General features: G+C 34.0%; 1 protein-coding gene across 1 annotated transcript in view; it reads left to right on the top strand.

Moving 5' to 3' along the window:
• The window catches only part of LOC129226790 (transcription factor SUM-1-like), a 123,664-nt gene extending 110,754 nt beyond the window's left edge, over positions 1–12,910 (top strand). Inside the window, exon 6 of the mRNA XM_054861418.1 lies at positions 12,777–12,910. Coding sequence (XP_054717393.1) covers positions 12,777–12,910 — 134 coding nt within the window. The remainder of the gene's footprint in view (positions 1–12,776) is intronic.
• Positions 12,911–16,149: the final 3,239 nt, after the last annotated feature.

The following is a 16,149-nucleotide window of genomic DNA, read 5'->3' as shown; positions in this document are numbered from 1 at the left end:
ATTTTTGTTCAGCATGTGTTTTGTACAGCTTATTCAACTTAAAAAAAATAATTGTTGGTGGACATTTACTCATGAAGTTTTATTTTGGATTAAGATTTGTTAGGTAAAATCTTACATTCATTTCAATTCAAATGTGCTTTCATTAATATAATAATTTCTTCTTCTTCTTCTTTTTTTTTTTTTTTTTTTTGAACATTTATGTACGTTTAATTTTCTGTTCTAGTACCTTCAGAAAAAGAATAGTTCAGAACCATGATAAGTGTCGAGCTTAATGAAGCACGTAACTTAATTGCGGGGATCTCTTCGTTCTGTTTGGTAGACATTAAAGTTAGGATCAAAAAGATCGATTGAAGACATCTCTGAAAAATGGAACAAAAGCTTGGGACTTCAAAAAAGAAACAGATTTCCCTATCATTTCGAGTGAAACTTATAGATAATAACTCGAAGCTAATCCCTGCACATTGTAGCCAAGATAACTTCAATATGCCAAGAAGGAAGAGGTTATGTAGAGGGTTTTTTTTTTTTAATATAAATCATCTAGAAGCCTGCCAATGTACTAAGACACAGGAAGAATCATTGGAAATGAAGACGTTATTAATAAAATGTCGTAACCTCAACAAGACACGGTTCCATCCACGACGCAATAACATTTTTAGAAAACTCAACTGAGTGTATTGTTTACTTAAAGCACTGGGTATACTAGATATTCAATTAAATTATAGCCTCAGGCAATCAAATTATTTTTTTATAACGCTGTTATTTTTTTCCCGGGTAACTAATCCTCCTTTTGTGGAGAAGAAAATATTATTTTTGTCAGTTAAAAAAAAAAAAAAAAAAGAATAAACTTGTGAGATATTTTAGTTCGGTACTGCTGAATGGCAATAAACCAATGATTCAATGGGTTTTTTCAAGTGTTTTTATCAAGCAGTCACCCTTTTTATTCACATTCATCTTGAGTGAGGTAAAGATCCGCATTACGGGGTGGCCCCATTTTGTGGGGCAAAACCCCGCAATTTTGTTTCGCCGCGAAACTGTTATTTTCTAGGTTTTTATTAATCAGAAGTAGCTAGAATTTGGAAGGATTATAGGTAACAACCCCATGCAATGACTCTCATTTGAAAAAATGGGAAAATCTACCCTTTATTGACCATGGTGTTATAAAAACTGAAAATCGTAGGGGTTTACCCTCACCTACCCTAAGTCTGTGCTGATATTTAGTTTTCGTCGACAGAGAAGTTGAGAACATAAATTTAGTTGCGAATAGGTAAAGTGAAAACAAGAAATTTCCTGACAATTGAGAACATTCACCTTTTAAACTGCGCTTGAATTTCACTGAATGGCATCATTTTAAATTTCTAGTGGAAGAAAGGATCACGTGCAGGGTTGGCTTTTTGCCGGCAGAAACTGGTTTTTGCCCTGCCAGTGGCAGAAACTGGTTATAACCGGTAAAAACCGGCAGAAACTGGTAGAAACTGGCAAAAACTAGAAAACGTTTTTAATAGCTCTAGTAATTACTTAATGACAGGCAATTAAGTAAAATAAAATATATAACTCCATTTCGTCATTGCAAAAACTTAATATAATAGTTATTTAATAATTAGTGTAAAAATATGTTAAATAACAAAACTGACATTTCCAAAGCAAAGTAAAATTTATCATAGTTGAAATTGCTATGCGTTAGAAATTTTAGCCTTGTAATGTTGTAAGTAACAAATTTTTCAGTTTGTTGTTTATAATTATTTTGTTTGCATTTAATTTAAAGTGTAATATATATATATATATATATATATATATATATATATATATATATATATATATATATATATATATATATATATATATATATATATATATATATATATATCAAATATTTAAATAAATACAGATTTTTTTTATTTCATTAAACTCTAAAATTCAAGAACTTCTCATTTTACACTTAATATAACTGAACAAAGCTATTCTAAAAGAGCTTAATCAAGCAGTTACTGATAATCATTTACTCGCCTATATGCTCCATCCAAAGTATTTGGGAGTAAATTTATCATGTAATCAAGAAGAAAGTGCCCGCACTTTACTCACAAATATTAACCTTGATTATGTACCTTATACCATTGCTTTACAAAACAAATCGGCCCCTTTTCCCAAAACCTATTTTTCCAATCACGTGGTAACAACTACTCCAAATACCGCATGGTGGTGCAGTTTGAAACTAGTATGTTGTGGCCATCACGAAACTTTCTTCTATATTTTTCTTTTTTTTTTCTGATCCCTCCCCATGCTTGACGAGGAAGCAATATTCCCAACAAAAACAAAATTACACATGAAAAAACTTGACGACCATCCCAATGTCTGCATTATTGCAAAAGCAAAGCAAAGAGCGAAAATTTAAAGTTATTTTAAAAGCCTTGCTTGAATTAATTACAAATATTTTATTTGTTAACAAACATAAGATGGCAACAGTTAAAAATTTTAAATCATTGAGATCATAGACTAATAATAAGAGTAGACCGAGCTTTTTCATTCTTGCTGATGAAGAAAATCGGTTCATAGATGTATCACGTGACTAGTGGAAGGGCTTGGCGAAGACTTTGGCAGCATGGTTGCTAGATAGCAGCATTATCTATAGTTTGACACTCGACATGTATTTTAAGACAACGTGTTTTCATTAAAAAAATATTTCCAAGTGCAGAGATTGAACAGTTTTTTTTAGTTATGCATTATTTTGACACTAGTAATAGTTTTTGGTCACAGTTTTCAGTAACTTTTATTTCATTCGGAACTACTACGTCAGCGTTGGCGTAAACGTAATGGCGTAAACGTTTTGCGTTAACGCAAAAATGTACTAATCGGTATCTTAAATTGCAATTGTAGGTAAAAATCTTACCGTTTGCCGATTCTTTTTGAGCGCTTGAATATTTTATTGCTTACTTAGAGAGTTATTGAAATTGACTAAAGAAAATGCACAACACTTTCTAAACGAAAAACTCACTATATTAGCAAAATATTTACAACTTAGAATAACAAATTTACAAATCGGACTCCATAAAAGATCATTCTTCCGTGTTCCATCAATTTTTATTTATTTTATTTCGATCGTCTGCTACGATCAACGCCCGCTGTTGCTAGGATATCCACTAGTCACATGGTTTGGTTTATGAGCAGCAAAAGGGTTGCCATAGCTCGGTCTATTCTTATTATTAGTCTATGATTGAGATAATATTTCCTATCATTTCCATACAATTAAAATCACGAGAAATACGCAGACGACAATCTATTACGATTTATCTTTCTTATTGTTGCATTAATAACTAGTATGTTGTGGCCATCACGAAACTTTCTTCTATATCTTTCTTATGATTCTGATCCCTCCCCATGCTTAACGAGGAAGCAATATTCCCAACAAAAACAAAATTACACATGCAAAAACTTGACGACCATCCCAATGTCTGAATTATTACAAAAGCAAAGCAAAGAGCGAAAATTGAAAGTTATTTTAAAAGCCTTGCTTGAATTAATTACAAATATTTTATTTGTTAACAAACATAAGATGGCAACAGTTAAAAACTTTAAATCATTGAGATAATATTTCCGATCATTTCCATACCATTAAAATCACGAGAAATACGCAGACGACAATCTATTACGATTTATCTTTCTTATTGTTGCATTAATAAAGCTATTTTTATTCGCAAAAAAAAAAATCAACACCTCTTGGAGCGATTGGCGTCAAAATTGAACCAAAGTCTGTTTACATATGGATTCACATATATTCCAAATTTCAACCAGAACGTAGAATTACTTCTTGAGATAGGGCACTCACAATGGAAAAAAAGAACGGGCGATTGCGCTACCCCCTTTTTAGCTGTTGACACCAAAATAAAATCAGCTCTTATACCCACTAAGGGCTACTTGTCAAAAAATTTTTGTTTAAGATAAATAAATACCTTTGTGCTGAATAGTAAAGTCAGAACAAACAACGTAAGTAGAAGCACAAATTTGTAAATTACCGCAGACACGTGTTTCGGCGTTACAGGGAACGCCTTTTTCAATGCAAAAAATAATGAGCTTATGGATGAAAAGACATCCGACAAAAGCCAAGAGCAGATAAGCAATCTTATCTGCTCTTGGCTTTTGTCGGATGTCTTTTCATCCATAAGCTCATTATTTTTTGCATTGAAAAAGGCGTTCCCTGTAACGCCGAAACACGTGTCTGCGGTAATTTACAAATTTGTGCTTCTACTTACGTTGTTTGTTCTGACTTTAATTTTTGTTTGATTCCGTTCGTTATTTCTTGAGATACAGCAGTCACAGTTGACGACAAAAAACGTTCTATAGCTCAACCCCCCTTTGAGTTATTGACACCAAAATTGAATCAGCACCTGCTCCTGTTAATGGCAACATATGGACCAAATTTTGTTTGATTCCGCCAGTTACTTCCTGAGGAATAGCAAGCACGCGTAACTCAAAAAACGTCCCATTGCTCCACCCCCCTTGGAGGAATTCGCGCCAAAAACCAATGGGCACAAGTTCACATAGGGGCACATATGTGTACCAAATTTCGTTCGATTTCTTGCGGTAGTTTTTGCTGTAGAGCGGCCACAAAAAACTGGTCACACACAGACGTGACACACATACATACACACACACATACATACATACACACACACATACATACATACACACACACACACACAGACAGACAGACATTTTCCAAAAATAGTCGAAATGAACTCAGCACACCTCAAAACGTTCGAATCCGTCAAAATTCGAAATTCGAAAATTTGCACGAATCCAATACTTTCTTCTATATATTAGATATAGAAGAAAGTAAAAATATTTTTATTCGCAAAAAAAAAAAAAAAAAAAAAAAATCAACACCTCTTGGAGCGATCGGCGTCAAAATTGAACCAAAGCCTGTTTACATATGGATTCACATATATTCCAAATTTCAACCAGAACGTAGCATTACTTCTTGAGATAGGGTACTCAAAATGGAAAAAAAGAACGGGTGATTGCGCTACCCCCCCTTTTTAGCTGTTGACACAAAAATAAAATCAGTTCTTATACCCACTAAGGGCTACTTGCCGATAAATTTTTCTTTCATTCCGTTCATTATTTTTTGAGATACAGCAGTCACAATTGACGACAAAAAACGTTCTATAGCTCAACCCTCGTTTGAGTTATTGACACCAAAATTGAATCAGCACCTGTTCTTGTTAATACCAACATATGGACCAAATTTTGTTTGATTCCGCCAGTTACTTCCTGAGGAATAGCAAGCACGCGTAACTCAAAAAACGTCCCATTGCTCCACCCCCCTTGGAGGAATTCGCGCCAAAAACCAATGGGCACAAGTTCACATAGGGGCACATATGTGTACCAAATTTCGTTCGATTTCTTGCGGTAGTTTTTGCTGTAGAGCGGCCGCAAAAAACTGGTCACACACAGACGTGACACACATACATACACACACACATACATACATACACACACACATACATACATACACACACACACACACAGACAGACATTTTCCAAAAATAGTCGAAATGAACTCAGCACACCTCAAAACGTTCGAATCCGTCAAAATTCGAAATTCGAAAATTTGCACGAATCCAATACTTTCTTCTATATATTAGATATAGAAGAAAGTAAAAATATTTTTATTCGCAAAAAAAAAAAAAAAAAAAAAATCAACACCTCTTGGAGCGATCGGCGTCAAAATTGAACCAAAGCCTGTTTACATATGGATTCACATATATTCCAAATTTCAACCAGAACGTAGCATTACTTCTGGAGATAGGGTACTCAAAATGGAAAAAAAGAACGGGTGATTGCGCTACCCCCTTTTTAGCTGTTGACACAAAAATAAAATCAGTTCTTATACCCACTAAGGGCTACTTGCCGATAAATTTTTCTTTCATTCCGTTCATTATTTTTTGAGATACAGCAGTCACAATTGACGACAAAAAACGTTCTATAGCTCAACCCTCGTTTGAGTTATTGACACCAAAATTGAATCAGCACCTGTTCTTGTTAATACCAACATATGGACCAAATTTTGTTTGATTCCGCCAGTTACTTCCTGAGGAATAGCAAGCACGCGTAACTCGAAAAACGTCCCATTGCTCCACCCCCCTTGGAGGAATTCGCGCCAAAAACTAATGGGCACAAGTTCACATAGGGGCACATATGTGTACTAAATTTCGTTCGATTTCATGCGGTAGTTTTTGTTGTAGAGTGGCCACAAAAAACTGGTCACACACAGACGTGACACACATACACACACATACACACATACACACACAGACAGACAGACATTTTCCAAAAATGGTCGAAATGGACTCAGCACACCTCAAAACGTTCGAATCCGTCAAAATTCGAAATTCGAAAATTTGCACGAATCCAATACTTTCTTCTATATATTAGATATAGAAGAAAGTAAAAATGTGCTATAGATGAAAGTTATGTGAATCTTGCTTGTTCTTTGAGGATAATGCCAGCTAGTTCTGCTGGGATTGAAAGAATCTTCTCAAATTTCTCCTTTGTGCACAACAAATTGGGAAATTGGTTAGGTTTAGAAACAGCGTCAAAACTTTTATTTTGTTAGAGGCTGCTGCAGTGCGGAAACAATGTAAAATTTGATTTTGAATGGTGGTAGTGTTGTAAATAAATTGTATTTGGGTTAATATTTAATTATTTTTCTTATACATTTTCTATTGTATGTCAGGAGTTGCATTTATGTCATTTTTTGAATTTCTGCCAGTTTCTGCCATAAATGTGGCAGAAAGGGGTTTTTGCCATTCCGGTTTTAACCGGTTTCTACCAGTGGTTTTTACCGCCTCGGCAGAAACCTGCCAACCCTGGTGGTTCAAGAAGTGCAACACAAGAAAAACAGTATCTCTAAGCAGCAGGGTTGGCTTTCTGCTGGCAGAAACTAGTTTTTGCCGTGCCAGTGGCAGAAACTGGTTATAACCGGTAAAAACCGGCAGAAACTGGCAAAAACTTAAAAGTGTCTTTAATAACTCAAGTAATTAGTAAATGATATTTGTTTGAGTAAACTAAAGAAATAAACATCATTTCATCATTTAAAAAAATAAAATCTAATGCTAGTGCCCTTGATTTAGTTCAGAAAGGGAACTTTTCAATTGCAGATGCTCATAATGTTTGGATTAATCTAACAAAGGACAAAAAATCATATAAATGCTTTGGAAAGAGGAGCGACATACAAAATTAAAAGGCATTTCTGATTTTAATTTGCTCACTTACATGCTTCCTCTCAATTGTTTGTGCAGAGGCTCGTAGTATTTGGATTAATTTAACAAAGGATAAAAAATCATACTGGGGTACTTAGGAAAGAGGAGTGACATACAGAATTGAACGGGCATTACTGATTGTAATTTGCTCACTATGCTTCCTCTAAATTGTTTGTGATTGAAATTATTATGTCACATGCTTCAAGAAGAAAGTGCCAGAATTTTACTTGCCTAGAATTTTGTACGTAATGTCACAGCTTTGCAAAATAAATTGGCCCCATTTCTCAAAACTAATTTTTCTAGTCAAATTTTTACCACAACCCTAGTTACTACATGGTGGACCAGTTATACAATAGATGAAAGTTTCACGAACATTGCTTGCTCCTTGATGCATTGTCTGCTAGCTCTTCTGTTTCAAGAATATTCTAAAGTTTCTCATTTGTGCATATTAAATTGAGAACCTGTTTAGATTTTTGGAACCACCGTTCCGAAGAGGCAATTGCAGGGTCCCAACAATGTAACATTTGATTTTTAATTGTGATAATTTTGTATTAAAATTACAGTGCTTTGGTTAACAATTAATTATTTTTTTCCATGTATTTTCCGTTGTATATCAAGAATTAATTTTGTGAGTTTTTGCCAGTTTCTGCCGCAAATGTGGCAGAAACTGGTTTTTGCCATGCCGGTTTTAACCGGTTTCTACCAGCGGTTTTAATTACCTCGGCAGAAACTTGCCAACCCTGATCACGTGTCATTTCAATTAAAGAGTCGTATTCTAGAGCTGACATAATGGAAGGCTATACATGACAATAGATGGCTTTTTAATCCACTATTGACATTTTTTCAGCCCTTCATTTGGAAAATACCCATTAAAACTTCACTCAAACCAAATGATTTTAAGTGACTAATTTAAACGTTTTGAAAATACAAAACATGCAATTTTCGTGTAACCCTTGAGTTATTTCCATGGAACCCTTTGGGTTCCATGGAAATAACCCACACCCACAATTGTGGTGTGTCCCACAATTGTGGTGTGTCCCACAATTGTGGGACACCGCACCAACAATTTTTCTGATTTGAAGTCCAGAAACCTAAGTGTAAGCCATCTTTAATAAGGTTGAGGAAAGGAAAGAGTTTCGAATCTCCCTCCCGGAAACTTTTTTGAAGTTTTAAAAACGCAATTTTAGACGATCTTTTGACGACGTTAATGGGAAGAGTCACTAAACCTCCCCGGACATTTTTCAAAATATGTCTTAAAGAAGTGATTTTGGATATCTCAGGTAGTGTTACGGGAAATAATGGCTTCAGTGATTTCCCCCGGAAATTTATCGAAATTAAAATTCCAAAAATGGCAATTTTAGACGAACTTCGATGATGTTTAGGGATGGGGTTTCTAAAAAAACTGCCCCGGAAGTATCACCAAATGGAAGTTCTGAAACGAGATTTCCGAATATCTCTTTCAACGGAAATAGTTCGGGCTAGGCTAATTCACTATATTTTAGTTTTTTTAGATAAAATGCTGTGGCAATCACCCCCCCCCCCCCCCCCAAAGCGTAAACAAATCATATAGGTAAGTTAAAAAATCAATCGCCCCCCTCCTTGAAACATTTCTGAATCCACCCTCGGTTAATTGAAACATCACATTCGTTTTTTACTTCATGGGAAACATTTTTGTCATCAATGCCAAGTCGGTGCATTTGCGAAAACATTTTTCAGACCTGGAAAAAGGTGCTTTTCATCAAGAATCATAAACGGTTATTCTGAAATAAATCCCGAACTAATTTTGTACCAAACTTCAAAGTTGTGCGTACTGCCGAGGGGGGGGGGGGGGGGAGGGTCCGTGGCAAATTTAAACTATCGTATGTAACTGTGGAATCTATAAAAGCTAGTTTCTACATTAATTCATACACGACTACATTACTTTCTCGTTATAATACACAACATTTCTCGGATCCAGTAAAAACGTTGAATGAAGAGAAAAATGAAAATAAAATATTTGATGAAAATATAAGTGTCTCGGGTTCATCAATACAGGAGCACAATGAAAGATTTTCAGAGTCGAGCACACTGTTGAAATGAAACTGCTATTTGAACCATTTTGTAGATATATCCAAAACTCCTATGGAACTACAAATAAATTTGAGTAAAGGTAAGATACTAATATTCAAATCACTTTTACTCACTAAAATTCACCCAGTGAACATATTTTAGAATATCCATACCTATGAGAACATACATACAATTTGTTTTCCTGCTTTGGAAGTACATTTACTGTGCAAGTCAATATTTTCTTTTGTCCCAAATATTAAAATCAGTTAAAGGACGAAAATGACAAGTTGCTTACCCAAGGGATGAATTAAAGCCTCCCGTTACGAAGTTTGACCAAAATACTCAATTACTTTCAAGGTAGAAATGAAAGAGAATACCTTACTAACGTTTTCGTGAGATTATAAAGTTATTTTTTATGTATTACTGCTATATGTTAGATTTTTACATTATATATATTTTTTAAATGTATTTCTTTATTATTAAAACTAGAAAGTCGCCCGTCTATGACGGGTGCAAATTGCTTCTACATTTGAATGAAGCCATTGCCTGTTTGGTGATATTTTGATAGTTGAAAGCAAAACCTAACTCCAGTGGATGAACCCTAAACTCCAGTGGATAGCGTTAATTTTCAAGCACTTTTTTATTATTCATTCCCCTGAAATGACACAATCTTACCAGTAAAACTGATAGGTTGCCGGATTGTGTTCAGCCTTGTTACAATAAAGCCTTTCCCTGCATGTTAAACATTACCAAAACATATTATAAATTATCATGCCGTGGCGCGAGTTTTATTGTTGAAACACGCGGGTTACTCGATCGTCGACTATTATTTATACGAGGATATGAATTGTTCGAAAATATATACATTGAAAAATATTTCTGCTTCATTTTTTCATTGGAAGTAGCATTTAACAATGCAGTTTATATAAAAACTAGCTTTTACCCGCGGCTTCGCTCACGTTGATGCAGTTTTATCAATCGATTCAAATTAACGGTCAACACAGGCAGAGGTCAAATAGTTACCAAAAAAAAAAAGTTTGTCTCCAGTTTCGCTGACATTTCAAATGTCTGCCCTTTTAAATGTATCAAAAGTAAAAAGTAAAGGTACAGCCATTACAAAAAGTAAATTTTGTAATGGCTGTAGCGCCAAAATTTTTGAACACTCGTCCCGAACACGTTATCATAACTCTTCCTATCAAATAAGTTTCAAAATGTCATTTTGTTTAGTTTCATTTTATATTTTTTCAATTAAAAACAGCGTTAAAATGTAAAATACTGCAAATCCATTATTAATCGCCAAAGGACCAAGGTACCACACATTCGCCAGAGACTTGCCAAGTTTATGAAACTGCTTAAAATGTTTGGTTAATCTATGTTCATAGGATATGATTTTTAATTCCGAACAGAAGGTGCTATAAAGAAAATGTCTGCAAGTATTTGGCCGTTCCTGGCGAAAAAAAAATCTTTGTTCGACAATAACTGGGGGTAGGGGGGCAGACTCTATTTCATAACTTTTTTTAGTTACCAGATAATTCTACGCAGCAAAAATACCCGGCGTTTCCTGGGTCTGTAATAATTATGAGAAACAATCGCTAATTTTAATCGTTCTCTGCTGTAACTGAAATAACTCAAAACACACCGCTTTGACGTGATTGAAAATAGAGCTTCTTCCTAACCTATAAAAGTAAAATGGCAATAATAAGTATGAAGAACAAAATAGTACTCTTTTAGAAACGAAAAAACGATACTTAAGCATATACAAATTTGAGGAATTTCCAAAATATGAAATTAAACTTCACTTGTTTAAGAAAAAAAAAATTTCGAACATAGTCTAAAACCTTCTCTCTATATTACTATTGAAGTACAAACTTTTAAAAACGTAGCCGATCTCCTGGACATGGGACAGCCACAGTGACTAAACTTTTTTTTTTTTTTAACGAATAGAAAAACGAGACGATAAGTGAATATTACGATCTTTTCTTAGAGATTTATTCAGAAAGGAACAAATGCACGTTTACAAATAATAATTTTTTAATAGGTCTCTTGCTGCATTTTTATGCAGAGTGTCTCACTAAGAATTTTAGACATAATTGAGTAACTTATAGCAATAAATTAATGAATGCATCTACATTTCAAGTCCTTGCGTTTAGATCAGATCAAAGTAAAAACGACAATCTGTTGGCTGTAAAATCTGCCTACAAAGTTGTGTCGTCAACGAAAAAAAAAAAAAAACATTCAGCTATCCATTAAGTTTTATTTAATTTCCCAACACTTCTCATGAAAATGAATTGACGTTAGCTGCCACCTGGACATACGCCAACAAAATTATGAGCTTTATTAAAATACTTACCCAGAAACTTTTCGATTTCAGTAAAAAAAAGAGTTTCTTGCAGATGCGATTTTTTTTTAAAGATGAAAAAATCAGCATAGCAAGACATTCATTCAAAAATTCTACAACATCAAACATAACAGACGTAATCGCTGATTATTTATTCAAAAAGAAAACAATTTTTATAAAGATTGCGTACTCAATTATCTGGCAAATCTAATGAGGATTTAATAAATCCGTACTCGTTCTTTTTATTTACACATAACTTTGTAAAGTTGAAAGTACAACAACGAAGTTTATAGTGTCGCTCTGAAAAGTTCAGTCACTATGTTTAATTCCTTTTGGGGTAATAGGTAAGAGTAATCGATACTCATTTGCGTTGAGACATTGTCAAGGTCATGGTTAAACTTATCAGAGCTACACTATAGATCTCCTGACAAAAAATCATTACAAGTTTTGATTCAGCAACCTGCTCACAAATAACATTCGTGAATTCCTAACTGACTAGCTTTGAATGATAGCAATCATCTTTGTTCTATGACCATCACGCTTCGCTGACTTAGTCACATATGATTTATGTGCAATTTAAAAAAAATATGCTGTTTAAAACATTAATAAATAAATAAACTGGCATGAAGAAGAGTGCGAACTATTTCAATATACCGGCATACTTTTTTCATACAAAATAAAGCACGAGGTACCTTTAAGTATTCAGTACATTTACATTTCACAAATTAATACTAAGTAGTTACTTTAATGGGAACAAAATTCGGCTTTCTGTTTTTCAGGGTGCCATTCAATTCAGTAATATCATACAACTTTTGAAAAATCATATATTATATAATATATAGAAAAATCACACCTTAAACAGTCAGAATGCTCTTCTCGCAGGTCACATATCCCCAGAGAGAGGCAGATTACCCCCCCCCCCCCCCGATGCACGACCGATCATAAAGAATTAACTATTATTCCAAATATGTAAAGATCTTTGTCACGTGATAGTTTATCATCATTTGTATTTTTCTGAAAGCAAAGACAACTTGTTTCCTCAGAATTTGCAATAATTAAAAAATATGCTCTTTCGTTTTAATTCTTTCAGCTCAAAAACCCTCAAATTTTAATTATTTACCTATTTTCCACAGGCTCCGACCCACCACAGAGCGGATCTTCCGTGTCCAGCCTGGACTGCTTGTCCCTCATCGTGGAGAGCATAAGCTCTGGAGCCACCAGCCTGGTGGGCACCGCGACCGGACATCCAGACACCAGGCCAGTCTAGGACATACACAGCAAAATAGAAAGGGCCTGGAATGCAATATCACTTTTGGAAGCTCATTGCTGACGGACTTGGAGCTAAGCGAACATTGCAATGAGATTGAGTCATTTGAAGTGACCAAATTAAGACGAAGGTCCTACGCTTTCTCTCCCACTCAAGTGCAGCAACATTCTTGTCTTGAAACTCTTTGTCACTTGAAAGTTGAACAAGCCCGTTGTTTAACTATTTAATCACCAGGCTTAATACTTCATCCGGTACACTCAAAATCTACTGCAGAACGCTAGTTTGCTTCCAGTGAGACCAAAATTAAACTGCGAAACCATCAGAAATCCTTCAATGTCAAGAGATATTTATAGACATTTACAAAAACCCGTAAAGTGTGGATTCGGACAATTATTTGTAACTGGATGTGTTCAATAATAACTGATAGCAGTCTTAACCGTCCTTTAATTAACGAAGACATTTCTAGTAAATACATGTTTGAAAATATGGAACTCAATTAGTTTCCGATTCCAAAAGTACAACATTTTCTAATATAGTTTTGTGGTCAACAAACAAATAAAGAATATTTTTTGAAAATTTCATAACAAACGTTAATTTTGAACCACGCAAAAAAGTTCTGAACTCAAAGTCAAAATGTAACATGCAACTTTCTTTTGGAGACGTATTAAAGCTTATCTCCATACATGGCCCGCAGGTTTGGCACCACTGACGCAGTCAAATCTAGCTAATCTGAACATAAAACTTTCACTGCGACAACCAGTCGCAAATTACACTGGTTTACTAAATTACGGAACACGTTCTTCATTTCAATCTTTGATAAATTAAATCTTAAACACTGCATCGCCATAAAGCTAAGAACAAAATTAACGTTAAATATTCCACTTACCGTTTCAGTTGAGCAGGACTTCAGAGAGTGGAAAATTTTATGCTGAGGAAAAAAGCAATCCGATCTCATCATTTGTTATTTAGTATTTAGTTCACAAATATACTTTGAACCGCTTGCTACCCATACATCTCTTTTCACATAGCTGCTTTTATAGTTTTTTGTTTTTTAAATATTTTGTTATAATTTCATTAATATTATCTCACTCCTTCAATGAATATTTCTAAATCCAAATTCGTTCTCGCGATACCCATGGACGCCATTGCTGGAAAAGTTTACGTTTGGCGGTGAACTTCTATTGGTTAAGCAAAAACGTTGCCAGGAAACAAATTAATACAACATTTTCAACTTTCAATTCGATTGTGTTTCTGCCAAAAGGAAAATATAAAAGGGAAATGGGAAAGATCTTCTTTTTCAGTTTTCAGTGTAAAATTGATTTTCTGCTAATGTGGGGTTCTAGTTTTAGTCTCTGAGGGCTACTTTTTCACATTAGTTAACGCCATCTTTCAATTTTTAGTCCTTTTGCTTTTTGAGGCATTTCTCGTGATTTTACGAATTCCTTTCAAAGGAAAGATAAAAATGCTTTTCATTTCCCATAGACTTTGATTAAAAGCATAAAAAAGTGCTTCTCAACGTTGATCATAGACTTTAAAGAATAAATGAGTGCCTCTCAACATTGATGCTGAAATATCAGGGATAGATCTATCATGTCACAAATTGTTAGAGGACACCACGACATTATGGTCCCGAACGTGGCACATGAAAAATGCTAAGGCTTGACGAAAGCACCTCCAAATAGGCATTGCCCTCAAATGTGTGAATACGCCTTTGTACACGATCAAACTCAGCATGACAATGGGGTCCTTTCCGAAACTTTAAAAGTATTTTTTTTTCCCTGAAAGAGCATGCTTAAAAACATAAGATTTGACAATTTCAAAAATAATTTGACAAAATTTAATATTTTTTAAAAATTACTTTAATTGATGCACAGATTCAATTTCATTTTTTACGCTTCTGCATATGACATCACTAGTGATAAATTGCCATTCACTGATGCCATTAGCGCAGAGCGCAATATTTAATTCTCTTCTTTACTCGCATGTACAGGCAACGATATGGTTGATAGCAAGCGTAGAGCGCAGTATTTAATTCGCTTCTTAATTATCATAAGCTGGAACGTAGTAGACAGTAAGCGTAAGCATTCAGCACGCCATCACCACGGTTCATCATTTGTGACGTCATAAAGACCACGCCTTATTTCAAAAATCGGACAGTTTAAAACATTAATTAAAAATTAAACGTTTTAAAAATAAAAGTTTTTCCTTTCCTCGCTCCATGTTTTTTTTTTTTTTTTTTGCTCATTCTACTATCAACTTTAGTGACTGAAAGTAGTACTTTTGACTGATGGAAACAACCCCATTGATTATTCTGTAAAAAATCTTTCTGAACACTTTATAATCGCGTTTAAAGTAGTAATCAGAACATTTTAAAACTTGACTATTTTCCAGAAAACTTCTCGGTCCTGCTCTAGTTTCACCCCTCTTTGAAAATGTAATGTGGATACTTTATGATTTTGAAAGATTTTCTTCATAGAACTTTAGTTTTACAGCAATCCGATAGCCATATGTGATTCTACGCAAACTAAATTCTGCGATTGATGAAACGTTTTCGATTTCGTCCCTCTCTGATGACTTTCTTTTCAAAATTTAATTTTAAAAAAACAATCTAATTGCTTTTATGATCTATCTCTGATTTCATACATTTGCTAAAATATTTTTTAACGCAACTTAACGAACATTTTGGTAGAAATTTTAAAATTTACATTTCTCTGATTTTTCTAATCGATTTTGACATTGTACATGGAAAACGATTAATCAGCCTTTATAGTCGCATTCTCATTTTGAGACATTTCAGACATTTTTCATGAACTGCAACCATAGTTTTCGACTATTTTGAAGTTGCATGAACAACTTTTATATTTTTCTGGTGGATTTTATCTGTATTGCAGATGCAACAGAAAACTTCAAAAAAAAACACTTCATGCTTCATGAGTTTCTGTTATTCTATCATTCAGAATGTACTGAAAAGTCCGAAAAATAATTCGGATAGTTTTGAATGTGTTTTGTAAAAAAAATGAAAAACAAAAAGTGAAGTGTAAATCATATGTATTTTGTTCGAAGCGAAATCATGATTGACTGTTTCATAGTAAATGAATTTGTAATAATGTGTTAATAATAATAGTAATAAAAAATGAATTTGTGTTTCTGTCAAATTAATATTTTCGCAATCAATCATTGCATCCAGTTTTGAAACATTGCTTTTATTATATAATATTTTATTTATTTATTTTCAAATG

Source organism: Uloborus diversus, chromosome 7, assembly GCF_026930045.1.
Source record: "Uloborus diversus isolate 005 chromosome 7, Udiv.v.3.1, whole genome shotgun sequence".
In the NCBI taxonomy this organism is placed as follows: Eukaryota; Metazoa; Arthropoda; class Arachnida; order Araneae; family Uloboridae; genus Uloborus; species Uloborus diversus.
This window is presented reverse-complemented; position numbering and strand designations above follow the sequence as displayed.